Source organism: Nyctibius grandis, chromosome 10, assembly GCF_013368605.1.
Source record: "Nyctibius grandis isolate bNycGra1 chromosome 10, bNycGra1.pri, whole genome shotgun sequence".
Taxonomy (NCBI): Eukaryota; Metazoa; Chordata; class Aves; order Nyctibiiformes; family Nyctibiidae; genus Nyctibius; species Nyctibius grandis.
Window position 1 is genome coordinate 12,568,718 of NC_090667.1, and position 14,211 is coordinate 12,582,928.

Here is a 14,211-nt window from a genome sequence, read left to right on the forward strand (position 1 = left end):
CATGATTCCTCAAAAAAAAATTTTAAAAATTAGATAAAACCCAGCCCAAGAAGGACACGTTTCTGTAACCTGCAGACAACACTCTGCTGAGAGATCCTTACCCTAAAAATTCATTTTCACCCAGATTTTATCCAACAGATAATTCCTCCTGCACCAAACTGTGTGCTCATCCCAGAGACTCCTGTCCCAAATTTTCCACGCCCCCCCCCCCCATAAAAAAAACCCCATAGCAATCGCTCCTCTCTTCTCAAAGAGGATAAATCACCTGGTTATTTCTCTACACAAAATCTCCAGCGCTCAGAGCCTCTGCTCGGGGCAGCAGGGGGGAAAACATGAGTTTTCCCAGCTGTAGGAAGAAGGTTTGGTGCTCTCCTTTGCCAAAAAATCATTGAAAAGCAAATTACCACCACTCCCCCAACCCTTTCCTCATCCTCCTCTGTGCGTATTAGGATCCCGATGTGTGGGTTGATTTAATTTATTTTTTTTTTCCCTAGCAGCAGAGGATAGAGGAGGTAGGTTGGGAAAAGGTGGATTTTCAGAAGGTTTTCGCCGACTTACTGATGCCAGGAATAAAAGGGTGATTTCGAGCATGGACCACAGATCCCTCCTGAAATTTTTGCTTTTTTTTTTTAAGCCCCCACCAGCATCTCAGCCCGCTTCATTTATTGCCTGGTAGTTTTGCCATCCTGCTAAAAAAAAAATAAAGGGGTCAATACTGCACGTCCTCGCAGACACCTCCGCTCCCAGACCGTCCATAAATGAAACCCACCCGCCCGAAGGATGGATGCGTGCAGAAAGACAACGCGACTGGGGTTTTTGGTGGGTTTTGGGGTTTTTAAATTATTTTTTCCCCCCCTCCCCTGGGATGCAGAGCATCCAGGCACTGAGGTTAAGCTTGGTGCATGTATGGGCGTCCTGGGGAAGAGAGCCGGAGGGGATGGGAGGAGAAAGGAAGGGAATGATGGAGGGGGAAAAGGATTAGGATGAAAAAAAAATTTAAAAAGGAGCCATTTTCCATTCCTTCTCCGCATCCAAAGACCAAACCTCCCCGTTACCTGCGGTCGCCAGCTTGGGAGGTGCTGTCAGCAAAGCCTGGAGATGCCCCCCCCCCCTTTTTTTCTCCTTAGAAAGCCCTCTTTAGCCCCAAAAAATGGGGTAGGGGGGCAGCAAGGGGTTGTGTGTGTGTATCCCCAGGGATGCGAGGGCCACGGGGAGCGGGTCAGCACGGTGCGATGGCTGCGGCGTGAAGAGGGAAGCTCGATTTCCCTGATATCCTGAGCAAAAAGAGTTAAAATTTAAAAAAAAAAAGGAAGGAAGGAAGGATTTTTTTAAAAAAAAAAAGAGAAAGGGGGGAGGGGGGGAAAGAAGAGAGGGCAGAAAAAAGCTCTGCACAATTGTCAGGGCCCTCTGGCGGCAACAGCGATGGTGTCTCTGGACGGAAATTTAAAAAAAAATAATAAAATAAAGCCACTTTGTAAAGTGAAAAATGCTCACCGGTGTCCTGGTGAAGTGTTTTTTCCTCAAAATGTGGGAAAAAAAGGATGGTTTTGGGGTTCAGCTGCACCTCTGTGGGGATGTGAGGCCCAGAGACGTTTTCCTCAGGGAAACGCTGCCGGCTGGAAGCGCGACGCTGTAAATTTATTAGTGATAAACCCTTTTTGGGGCCAAAAACCCCTAAATTTGGAGCAGTGGGAGGGTGGCAAGGGTTGTTTTAGCACACGTGGACTGAGGGGATGGGGCTGCCGGTCTGTAGAAATCCTCCCATTACAGTGGCCGTCTCGAGTGTTCACAGTGGGGAAAGGGTTTGATTTTGGGGGTAAAAAGGGGGTTTAGGAGGTAAAAAGGAGGGGTTTAGGGGTAAAAGAGGGGGGTTTGGGGTAAAAATGTTTTTTTGGGGGGTAAAAGGGGGATTTTGGGAATAAAAAGGGGGGTTGGGGTAAAAAGGGGGGTTGAGGGTAAAAAGAGGGGGTGGGGGTAAAGAGGGGGGTTTTGGGTGTAAAAGAGGGGGTTTGGGGGTAAAATTTTTTGGGGGGTAAAAGGGGGATTTTGGGGGTAAAAGGGGGGGTTGAGGGTAAAAGAGGGGGTGGGGGTAAAGAGGGGAGTTTTGGGTGTAAAAGGGGGGGTTGGGGGTAAAAAAGGGGGTTTATGGAGTAAAAAGAAGGGCATTTGGGGGTAAAAGGGGGGTTTTGGAGGTAGAAAGGGGGGTTTGAGGGTAAAAAGAGGGGGGTTGGGGTGTAAAAATGTTTTTTTGGGGGGGCTAAAAGGGGAGATTTTGGGGGTAAAAAGGGGAGTTTTCTGTCAACGGGGGTGGTTGCCTGCATGTCGGGGCCATCCAAAGATCACGGCCCAAATGTTTTTAAAGCCTCATGAGGGGTTTAGAGCTCAAAAACGCCTCAAAAATGTCCCCGTCCCCCCTCGGAGGGACCCTTTTAGGGCCCTTTTAGGGGGGTTTTGCCCCCTGACAGGACCCGTCACCATTGCAACGCCGGCCGGCTGCCCTCACTCAAGATGGCCCCCGAGGCTTCACCCCTCCCTCCTAGGGGCCATGTTGAGCAGGGCCCTCCCGGCGGCAAAGGGGAAGGCCGCGGCCATCTTCCCTCTCTCCCTGCTTGAAGGCGCCGCCGCCATTTTGGAAGAGGGCAGAGAGCCGCTATTTTAGACGAGGGCGCTGCGCCGCCATTTTGGAAGCGGGCGCCTCCCCTCTGAGGCGATCCCAACCCTTAGGCCCCAAATTAACGGTTTTTCACCCCAATTTCTGCCCTTACCCCACCCGAGAGTAACGTTTCCCGCAAATATTTCCTCCCTAAAGTAAAGTTCACCAGAGAGAGTGAGGAAAATTTAAAGAAAAGCAGAGGAATCGTGGCGTTGTGTCCTCCATGTGCCTCTCCACCAGCAGCGAGAGGGATGCTCCTGGTAGGGACCGTAAACCCGGGGAAGGGTTGTTGTGTGGGTGCAGGAAGGTTTTGGGTTCTTTTCCCCTGAATTTAGGTTCCCTGAGCTGATCTGTGACATTCGTGGTGACGCGGTGGAGAAGCTGATGCTGCGGAGAGGCCGACGCTGTGAAAACCACCCCAAAAAAGTCCTGTAAGGACCCTATAGGGACACCCCCCCCCTCCCAGCACCCTATAGACACCGATTCATCCCCCCCAACATCCTATAAGGACCCTATAAGGCTCCCCCAGCACCCTATAGGGATACATCCCCCCCCCCCCCAACACCTTATAGACACCGATTCATCCCCCCCAACATCCTATAAGGACCCTATAAGGCTCCCCCAGCACCCTATAGGGACACACGCCCCCTCCCAGCACCCTATAGACACCGATTCATCCCCCCCAACACCCTATAGACACCGATTCATTCCCCCCAACATCCTATAAGGACCCTATAAGGCTTCCCCAGCACCCTATAGTGACACATCCCCCCCCCAACACCCTATAGACACTGATTCATCCCCCCCAACACCCTATAGACACTGATTCATCCCCCCCAACATCCTATAAGGGCCCTATAAGGCTCCCCCAGCACCCTATAGTGACACATCCCCCCCCCCAACACCCTATAGACACCGATTCATCCCCCCCAACATCCTATAAGGACCCTATAAGGCTTCCCCAGCACCCTATAGTGACACATCCCCCCCCCAACACCCTATAGACACTGATTCATCCCCCCCAACACCCTATAGACACTGATTCATCCCCTCCAACATCCTATAAGGGCCCTATAAGGCTCCCCCAGCACCCTATAGGGATACATCCCCCCCCCAACACCCTATAGACACCGATTCATCCCCCCCAACATCCTATAAGGGTCCCTCAGCACCCTATAGGGACACACACCCCCCCCAACACCCTATAGACACCGATTCATCCCCCCCAACATCCTATAAGGGTCCCTCAGCACCCTATAGGGACACCCCCCCCCAACACCCTATAGACACCGATTCATTCCCCCCAACATTCTATAAGGACCCTATAAGGCTCCCCCAGCACCCTATAGGGACACACACACCCCCCCCAACACCCTATAGACACTGATTCATCCCCCCCCAACATCCTATAAGGGCCCTATAAGGCTCCCCCAGCACCCTATAGGGACACACCCCCCCCCAGCACCCTATAGACACCGATTCATCCCCCCCAACATCCTATAAGGGCCCTATAAGGCTCCCCCAGCACCCTATAGGGACACATCCCCCCCCCCAGCACCCTATAGACACTGATTCATCCCCCCCAACACCCTATAGACACTGATTCATCCCCTCCAACATCCTATAAGGGCCCTATAAGGCTCCCCCAGCACCCTATAGGGATACATCCCCCCCCCAACACCCTATAGACACCGATTCATCCCCCCCAACATCCTATAAGGGTCCCTCAGCACCCTATAGGGACACCCCCCCCCCAACACCCTATAGACACCGATTCATCCCCCCCAACATCCTATAAGGACCCTATAGGGCTCCTCCAGCACCCTATAGGGACACACACCCCTCCCAACACCCTATAGACACTGATTTATCCCCCCCAACATCCTATAAGGGCCCTGTAAGTCTCCCCCAGCACCCTATAGACACCGATTTATCCCCCCCAACATCCCATAGGGATCCACGCTCCCCCATTACCCTATAGGGACCCCCACTCCCTATAGCCCCCCCCCCGCGCAGCCTGCAGGCCCCGCCCCTTCCTCTCCGCGCATGCGCAGTGCGCCCCCTACGGGGGCCAAACCGCCACCTCCCTCCCTCCCCGCCTCGCACCGCGCAGGCGCGGCCCCGTCCCCCCTCCCACCGCGCATGCGTAGCCCCGCCCCCTCCCGGCTCCGCGCATGCGCGGCACCGCTCCCTGGCGGGCGGCAGTTGGGCGGCGGAGCGGGCGGCGAGCGGAGCAGCAGCGCGGCCGCCGGAGCCGGGATGGAAGCGCCTCCCGCTCCCCCCACCGTCCCCCCAGCGCCCTGCAGCGCTGCCCGGAGCCTGCAGGACGAATTAACGTGCCCGGTTTGCTTGGAGTACTTTAACGATCCGGTGTTGGTAGCCGAGTGCGGGCATAATTTCTGCCGGGCCTGCGTGACCCAGTGCTGGGAGGACTCGGCCCGGCGCCTCTGCTGCCCGCAGTGCCGGGAGCCGGTGCCGCAACGGCTTTTCCGCCCTAACCGTTCTCTCGGTAACATCGTTCACATCGTTCGTCAGTTGGGTTTGCCGCCGGGACCAGCGGAACCACCGCCGGGGCCTCCCGCTCCCGCTCCGCCTCTACCCGCCGCCGCTCCTCCCGGCCCGCCGGGGCCTCCGCGTTGTCCTCGTCACGGCGAACCGTTGCGGCTTTACTGCGTGCAGGATCGTCGCGCCGTTTGCGTCGTTTGTCACCTTTCCCGGGAGCACCGGACCCACACCGTGCTGCCCGCCGAGGAGGCCGCCCACGCCGCCGAGGTCAGTTGGGCGGGGGGGGGCACATACCGGCTGCGCCAAAGCCCCCCCTTTATTTGGGGGGTGCAGTAGGGACCCTCCTCCCCGGTGTTGCAATGCACCGGGAACCCACATCGGTTGCAACAGGGTCCCCCCGGGAGGGCAGAGTACTGGGTGCCCCTCCCGGGATGTTGGGGTGCAATGAAGACACCCCTCAGGGGATCCTTTTTTGGGTGCGGGCCCCCCCCCCCCGCAAGGATGGGGGATGCAATAAGGACCCTCTCTGTGAAGGGAGAGCACCAGGGATACCCACACCCCCCCCCAACCCCGAATTGGGGGTGCGATAAGGGCACCCCATGGGGTGGGAGTGCACCGGGGAAGCCCCTCCTCACGGGAGGCGGTGCCACTTGGGTGCAATAGGGACCCCCCTCTAATTAGGGGGGAGCAATAGGGACCCCCCCTCAGAGGGGTGCAAAGGTGTCTGTTTTCCCCTCCCAGTGTGTAAGGTGCAATGTGGGACACCCCCCATCCATGTGTCCCCCCCCTCCAGATGTATCTGGGGTGCAGTGAGGATAGTGGGGACCCACCGGGGTGTGGGGTGCAGGTGGGGGTCCTGCTGGGGACCTTGTTCCAAGGGGGGGTGCTCTTGTGGGGTAGGATATGGGGTGAAACAGGGACTCAGATCCCCCCTCTCCTAAACAAAGACCCCCTGGGGTGGGGGCTGACCCCATGCAGTAAGGACGGATGGGGGGGATGTTCTCTGTGCAAAACGGAGCTGGGTTTAACTGGGAAGATACTGGGAGGGGGGGAGGGCTGATTTAATCTCCGAGCCGGTGTGGGAATCCCTTTATGTGGGTGTGAGTGTGCAAAATACCTCTGGGCACCCCAAAATCCTCAGCTCCCACAGCCCTGTAGGGAAATGCTTCGGGGTGAGCGTGGAGCCTGGCTCCTGGAGGGGTGGTGTGGGTGGGGGGGGATTATTTTTTATAGCACCGAGCACAATCTGGGGTGAAAATGGAGCAGGAATCCCCCAGGAGTGACTTTTCCCCCTCCAAAAGGAAAAAAAAGCAGCACAGGGTGTTTGAGCAACGTGACGCAGAGCAAATATGGAGCCTCGATCGCCGCCGAAACCGCTGTGGCGACGGAGACCCCCCGTGTTGCGATGTGGGGGGTCCGCAGTGGAAATAATTATTAATTAATAATTAAGAGGCGTTTGAGCGCGGCGGGCTGAGCCTGAACGAGCCAGACCTCGTTTCTCCAGCGAGGTGGAGGAAAACCAAGATGCCGGACAGACGGACGAGCGGATGTTTACTGCGCAGCGGCGGCTGGAGGAGGAGGAGGAGGAGGGTGGCACTGGTGCAGCCATCACGGGGAAGGGGATGGCGCGATCATTAACGGCCGCGTATTAATTATTGTAATTATCTGCTCAGAGGCAGGTGGCACCGAAGGTTTTTAGGGTGGATTTTGGCACTGAAATCTCTGCGGGCGCCGCGCCGTCCTCGCCATCTTCCGTGGCTGCTCTTAGGAGGAAGCTGTAGCTCACGTCATCATCCTCCTCCTCCCACCACCACCACCCCCAAATTTGGGTTTTTATCCCTTTTTTAGGACCTTTAGTGGGTTTTTATCCTTTTTTTAGGACCTTTAGTGGGTTTTTATCCTTTCTTAGGACCTTTAAGCAGGTCCTACATCAATCACCGCTCAGGCTGTTGCTCTCCTGGGTTGATTTTTCCCCTCATTAATCTGCTTTTATACATTTTTAACAACCCTTTGGGGGCTCTTTGCAACCCGTGCCCCAGTTTTTCCAATCTTTGCTTTTTATTTTGCACTTAAACTCCACGTTATCACGAGGAATTTAAATTCACAGCAAAAATCTCCATAGCTTTGCGTTTTATTTATTAATTATCTGTCGTGGCTCACTCCTAAAAAGCCCTGCTGCTTTTTTAGTGTTGCTAAGAGCCTCTCTGCCTTCCTCAGAGGTCAAACGACTTAAACGAGGACGGTTTCCAGTAATAAGCCGTTAATAAACTTAACGAGCAGCCCGGAGGCGGCCACCCCCTCCATTTCCGTGGGGTTCATGGTCTCCCCAGCTCGTGGTGGGGCTGGGATGTGTCGAAGCCGAAGGGGTTTTCACGTGGGTGGGACTTGGTGGGTTTCCATTTCCAGCTGTGCTCTTAGAGGGAGCTAAAAATTGGCTTTAATTTAATTTTTTTTGCCTTCCTGCCCTTTATTCCTCCTCCACCTGGCTCTGAACTGCTCGGGCTGTCCTAGGGAATAGTTTTGGGGCTGCTTGGGGAAAGTTTTTGGCTTTTTTAGCGTGGTTGAGGGTAACAGGGCAGGGTGTGGTGATGGCCTGACTTCAGTTTGGGTTCGTGGTGTTCTCCAGCTTCAAAAAAACCTCATATTTGATGAAATTTTAACAGTTTTAGCAGCAGCACCACAGGGATTTCCCCCCCACCACACCTTTCCTCTGCATCCCTGATCCCAAACAGGAAGGATTTCCCAACAGATCTCCTCTTTCTCCTTCCAGGAGGTACCACAGGAGCATTTGAGCTCCCTGAAGAAAGGGCGTGAAGAAGCCAAGGCTGAGAGGGAGAGGCAGAGCGAAGACTTGCTGGTGAGTGCCTCAGGGTGGAGCTTTCCCCAAACCACCCCCTGGCCACGGGGATGTCGGTCTTACGTGGGTTTCCCCTCTGGTTTTTGCAGAAGCAGACAGAAGTGGAGAGGCAGAAGATTGTGGCCGAGTGCAAGGAGCTCCGGGGCTTCTTGGAGGAGAAGGAGCAGCTCCTGCTGTCCCGTCTGGAGGAATTAGACAGAGACATCGTGAAGAGGAGAGATGAGAGCGTCTCCAGGCTCTCCGAGGAGATTGCCCAGCTTGATAAGCTGCTGAGCGAGCAAGGAGGAGAGAATGGCCCAGGAAACCAGTCTGGACAGGTGAGACTCCTGGGATTTGTCCTCCCAGCGTGGAGGTTATGGTATAGCAGGGTGGAAAACCCAGGAGAGCTTGGGGTGGGGATCCCCAGGGACCAAAATCCATTTGCAGGGTGCTGACATGCTCCCCTGGGGAGCAGCTCAGGTCCATGAGCTCCGTGCTGGAGCTGGCCCATCAGTCAGGGGGTTTGGCTTGCTGCTGAGCTGCTTTTTCAGGTGGGAACCCAAATTTTAGCACAGATTTGGGGGAGGTAAAATTGGCCCTTGTAGTAGGGGAGTTTTTTAAACTCCCTTTGATACCAAGAACTAAGAAATACCCAAACAAACCTCAAATGTTTGGTTATTCCATTGTTGCTGTGAGCCCTGAATCCTCCTGGGTTTTTTTTGATGGCAATCATGATTTTTTCTTAATTTCTTTAAAAAAGCAGCATTTCTTTTTCCCCACCCATACTAAAAAAGGGGAAGAAAGAAAACCCCATCATTATAATTCTGCCATCTCCGTGAGTCCGACTGCTCTCTGCTTTGGAAACAGCTGCTGAGAGCTGATCCTCTCCGCAGAGCAGCCGTGGGGCCAGTTTTGGGGAGGATTTTGGAGGCTGTGAGGTAGAAAAAGAGACTTTTACTGATCAGTTACTTGTTTTTTCACTCTTTCTCCAGGGTGTTGTCCCAGCTGGAAGCAGGTGAGTGAACCTGAGCCCTTAGTGGGTTAACTGGGAGGCTCACACTGGAGGCAGAATAATCCAACACCAAACCTCTGCAGTACCAGGGCAGGTTTCTTCCCTACCTCTAGTTTGGAGATTATTTTTTTTTTTCCAGAGGGAAACCTAATATTTATTTCTTTTCCCCCCAGCTTTGAGAGCTGGATGTTTTGCAAGCCGGAGGCTGGTTTCACAGAGCTGGAGAAGAAACTCAAGAGCTTTTCCCAGAAGAGTGCAGTGCTGAAAGAAGTCTTGCTGGAGTTCAAGGGTGAGTGCTGAAAAAAGGTTTTCTTTAAAAGCTGGTGCCTCTTAACCCCCTACATTTAATTTGACTTAAAAGGGGCTGAAATGGGGCTCTGGGGGGCGAAATTCATCTGGAAGGGGGCGAAATTCATCTGGAAGGGGGCGAAATTCATCTGGAAGGGGGCGAAATTCATCTGGAAGGGGGCAGAAACTGGGCTGGAGGGGGCAGAAACTGGGCTGGAGGGGGCAGAAACTGGGCTGGAGGGGGCAGAAACTGGGCTGGAGGGGGCAGAAACTGGGCTGGAGGGGGCAGAAACTGGGCTGGAGGGGGCAGAAACTGGGCTGGAGGGGGCAGAAACTGGGCTGGAGGGGGCAGAAACTGGGCTGGAGGGGGCAGAAACTGGGCTGGAGGGGGCAGAAACGGGGCTGGAAGGGGCAGAAACGGGGCTGGAAGGGGCAGAAACGGGGCTGGAAGGGGCAGAAACGGGGCTGGAAGGGGCAGAAACGGGGCTGGAAGGGGCAGAAACGGGGCTGGAAGGGGCAGAAACGGGGCTGGAAGGGGCAGAAACGGGGCTGGAAGGGGCAGAAACGGGGCTGGAAGGGGCAGAAACGGGGCTGGAAGGGGCAGAAACTCATCTGGAAGGGGCAGAAACTCATCTGGAAGGGGCAGAAACTCATCTGGAAGGGGCAGAAACTCATCTGGAAGGGGCAGAAACTCATCTGGAAGGGGCAGAAACTCATCTGGAAGGGGCAGAAACTCATCTGGAAGGGGCAGAAACTCATCTGGAAGGGGCAGAAACTCATCTGGAAGGGGCAGAAAGGGGGCTAAAAGGGCTGAAATTCATCTGGAAGGGGATGAAATTCATCTGGAAGGGGCAGAAAGGGGGCTAAAAGGGGCGAAATTCAGCTGGAAGGGGCTGAAATTCATCTCGAAGAGGCTGAAATTCAACTTGTAACGTGATCTGGTTTGAGCTGTGCTCTTATTTCTCGCCTGGGAATTCTCTCCCTGAATTTCTTTCTTTTCTTCCCTCAGAAAACCTTCGGTTCGAGCTGGAGAACGACACAGGTGAGCACAGTTTAATTTTTCGGGGAGGCTGACCTTCATTTTTCTGCAATTAATTTGAGAGTTTTCAGCTTCCCTGGGGGAGCATCGCAGTGGTAGGACCTTCAAGCTCGCCTTAGAGGGCAGGAGAGGAGAAAATTATTGCTGGTGCTGCCAAGGGAAGGGGAAAAAAAATGATCCAGCTGCTGGGAGAGTCCACAAAAGGTGCAGAACCTCGAATTTGGGAGGAAACTGTAGGGTTAAGAAGACTCTCCAGAGCAAGGAGACCTTTGTCCTCGCTGGTGGGTCCTGAGTCAGCTCAGAGATGGACTTTGCAACCTCTGCCTTTGCTGCTGGTGCTTCAGGGCTGTCTCTGAGCTCCGGCTCCGTGGTTGGGTGCAGGATGGGACCCGTTTTGCTTTCAGCACTCCCTGACATTCCCTCTCACCGTTGTCTTCAGGCTGGTGCAGCCCTAATTCCTGACAGAGGACAAGAGCAGCCCTTCAGCACGAGGATATTTATGAAAAAAATGTTAATTTCTGCTTAGAAATTTCTATTCCAGAGCAAAGAGTCGTCTCGGATGGGGCAGGGTGGTGCGTTGGCCGCAGAGATCTGGCTGTTTTCTCTCCTTTGATGAGGAAGTGGAGCCTGATCTTTGTTCTCTTAAGCTTAAAGCTTTTGGAGGGGACTCACCTGGTGTTGTCCATGTCTGGTTTGGGGCAGAGATGATGAATCCCCTTGGAGGAGGGGGGGAGAAGGGTCTTTAGCTTGCAGAATGCTCACATCCCTGTTTTTCCCCCTCTCCCCAGGTGATCTCTCCCTGGATCCAGACACTGCCAACCCTTACCTGGTGCTGTCAGAGGACAAGAGGAGCGTGAGGCTCAGGAGCGCTCCCCAGGAGCTGCCTGCCAACCCCAAAAGATTCGATTATTCCTTTTGCGTGTTGGCGGCCGAGGGTTTCGTAGCTGGGAGGCATTACTGGGAGGTGGAGGTGGGCGACGGAGAGAGCTGGGTGCTGGGGGCGGCCCGCGAATCGGTGCGGAGGAAGGAGAAAATCGACTTCGCTCCCGAGGAAGGGATCTGGGCGGTGGGGTTGAACTGGAAAGGGAAGAATTGGGATCAGTATCAGGCTTTCACCTCCCCAGAGACTCCCCTTTCCCTTTGTGAGAGGCCCAGGAAGATCGGGGTGTACCTGGACTACGAAGGAGGGTGGGTGGCCTTTTACAACGCCGATAACATGGCTCCCATCTTCACCTTCACGGCCGCTTTCACCGAGAAGATCTTCCCTTTCTTCTGGCTCTTCTACGTGGGCTCCTCCCTTTCCCTTTGCAATTGACCCCCCCACTTTCTTTAACCACCCCCGAGGTGACCTGCAAGTAGTTCCCCATCCTATCCCCTCTTTTTGCCCCCCTCCTTGCTTTCAAACGACCCCGAAACTCATGATTATCCCTTGTTCTGCTTTGGGATTCACTTTTTTCTTGTTGCATTTAAAAGTTTTAAGTCTGTTTTACCCTGAAAAACTTTTCTGGGGCATCAGCTGTTGAGGGTGGCTGCTTAAATAGCCTCGACATGGGGTTATCCCCCCACCTGCTGTATAAGCAACCCTATATCTTAATTTTTTCCGTTCGGTTTGAAGTTGGCTGCCCCATATAAACAGGGAGGGGAAAAAAAGCTACGTTAGGGGTTTAGCGCATCCTGCATCCATCCTTTCCTGCACCCCGGGAGGCTCTCGAGGGCTAGAAAAAAACCTGCGTGAGGAGGAGAGGTACCGTACCCCCCCACCCTGATTTGTGACACCTCTGCAGGTCACCTTTTAGCTTCCCCCTCACCCCATCCTCGCTTTCCTTTCCTCCTCGGGCAAGAGCCGAGCCCCTTTTCCGCTGCCGCTAGCACTAAAAAGAGAGTAAAACCCCCCCAATTTCCCTCCCCGCTCCCCCCCCAACCCCATTAACTCCGGGGGAATCACGTAAAGGGGGGACGTGGATGCTGTAGGGTCAACCCCAAAAGTAGCTGGAGTAGCCACAACCCTGGAGTAGCAGGTTTTTTTTTGGGGGGGGGTTTGTGGATGTGGGTATTGGGGTGGGGGAAGCGTTTTAGGTGTGATCTCTCGCGCGTGCTTATAAACCGCTGCCCGCCCTCGTGTGATCCCGCGCTGCTGTTCATGTCTTTACCCTGTTGCTCTGTTTAGTGGGGAAATAAAAGTTGCTGTGCAAGAAAAAAAAACCCTAAAACTCAACGATCTGATGTTGGTCGGTGCCGGTTGCAGAAGGAAAAGCTGCTCTCAGCGATGCTCCTGCTGCTGAGCCCCCTCCTCTCCTCCCAGGTGACACCTCTCCTTGTCCCCAACCAGTTTGGGGGGGAGCTCAGCAGTTTTGGGGTCTCTGGGGAGGGTCTTAAGCATGGGATGGGTTCACCCAGTGATGGGTGTGGAGGGCTGGGTGATCCCCCCCCAAAACCCACCAGCCAAGAAACACCCCGAGCTCTGAGCCCCACAAAACGACCCTGACTCAGCCTGGGGCTACCTGTAAATTTTGAAGTTTAAATTGATTTAAATGCCCAAAAAAGCTCATTTTTGGAGGCTCAAGTCTTTAAATGCCAAAAAAAAAGGCCCATTTTTGGAGGTTTAAGTCTTTAAATGCCCAAAAAGGCTCATTTTGGGAGGTTTAATACCCAAAAAGGCTCATTTTGGGAGGTTTAATACCCAAAAAGGCTCATTTTTGGAGGTTTAAGTCTTTAAATGCCCAAAAAGGCTCATTTTTGGAGGTTTAATACCCAAAAAGGCTCATTTTTGGAGGTTTAAGTCTTTAAATGCCCCAAAAAAAGGCTCATTTTTGGAGGTTTAAGTCTTTAAATGCCCAAAAAGGCTCATTTTTGGAGGTTTAATTCCCAAAAAGGCTCATTTTTGGAGGTTTAAGTCTTTAAATGCCCCAAAAAGGCTCATTTTTGGAGGTTTAAGTCTTTAAGTGCCCAAAAAGGCTCATTTTTGGAGGTTTAATTCCCAAAAAGGCTCATTTTTGGAGGTTTAAGTCTTTAAATGCCCCAAAAAGGCTTATTTTTGGAGGTTTAAGTCTTTAAATGCCCAAAAAAAGGCTCATTTTTGGAGGTTTAATGCCCAAAAAGGCTCATTTTTGGAGGTTTAAGTCTTTAAATGCCAAAGAAAAGGCTCATTTTTGGAGGTTTAATACCCAAAAAGGCTCATTTTTGGAGGTTTAATACCCAAAAAGGCTCATTTTTGGAGGTTTAAGTCTTTAAATGCCAAAAAAAAGGCCCATTTTTGGAGGCTCAAGTCTTTAAATGCCAAAAAAAAGGCCCATTTTTGGAGGTTTAAGTCTTTAAATGCCCAAAAAGGCTCATTTTTGGAGGTTTAATACCCAAAAAAGGCTCATTTTTGGAGGTTTAAGTCTTTAAATGCCCGAAAAAAAGGCCTATTTTTGGAGGTTTAAGTCTTTAAATGCCCAAAAAGGCTCATTTTTGGAGGTTTAATACCCAAAAAGGCTCATTTTTGGAGGTTTAAGTCTTTAAATGCCAAAAAAAAGGCCTATTTTTGGAGGTTTAAGTCTTTAAATGCCCAAAAAGGCTCATGTTTGGAGGTTTAATACCCAAAAAGGCTCATTTTTGGAGGTTTAAGTCTTTAAATGCCCCAAAAAAGGCTCATTTTTGGAGGTTTAAATGCCCAAAAAGGCTCATTTTTGGAGGTTTAAGTCTTTAAATGCCCCAAAAAGGCTCATTTTTGGAGGTTTAAGTCTTTAAATGCCCCAAAGAGGCCCATTTTTGGAGGTTTAAGTCTTTAAATGCCCCAAAAAGGCTCATTTTTGGAGGTTTAAGTCTTTAAATGCCCAAAAAGGCTCATTTTTGGAGGTTTAATACCCAAAAAGGCTCATTTTTGGAGGTTTAAGTCT

General features: G+C 52.7%; 2 protein-coding genes across 2 annotated transcripts in view; one reads left to right on the plus strand and one right to left on the minus strand.

The window, feature by feature from the left end:
- Window positions 1–14,211, minus strand: part of LOC137668024 (zinc finger protein 721-like) — a 164,933-nt gene that overhangs the window by 3,163 nt on the left and 147,559 nt on the right. The gene's annotated exons all lie outside the window — the stretch shown is intronic.
- LOC137668030 (E3 ubiquitin-protein ligase TRIM7-like) lies at window positions 4,842–12,535 on the plus strand. Its single transcript, XM_068409304.1, has 7 exons — window positions 4,842–5,425; window positions 7,929–8,015; window positions 8,105–8,332; window positions 8,987–9,009; window positions 9,180–9,295; window positions 10,304–10,336; window positions 11,122–12,535. The coding sequence occupies exons 1-7, from the start codon at window positions 4,913–4,915 to the stop codon at window positions 11,646–11,648; spliced, it is 1,527 nt and encodes a 508-aa protein (XP_068265405.1). The 5' UTR covers window positions 4,842–4,912; the 3' UTR covers window positions 11,649–12,535.

What these genes read in the sequence shown, in the direction of transcription:
- LOC137668030 (XM_068409304.1), top strand. Translation starts at nt 4,913, where the DNA reads ATGGAAGCGCCTCCCGCTCCCCCCACCGTCCCCCCAGCGCCCTGCAGC. An exon ending in GGCAGAGCGAAGACTTGCTG is followed by an intron (nt 8,016 to 8,104) that starts GTGAGTGCCTCA and finishes TGGTTTTTGCAG; the next exon opens with AAGCAGACAGAAGTGGAGAG. An exon ending in GTTGTCCCAGCTGGAAGCAG is followed by an intron (nt 9,010 to 9,179) that starts GTGAGTGAACCT and finishes TTTTCCCCCCAG; the next exon opens with CTTTGAGAGCTGGATGTTTT.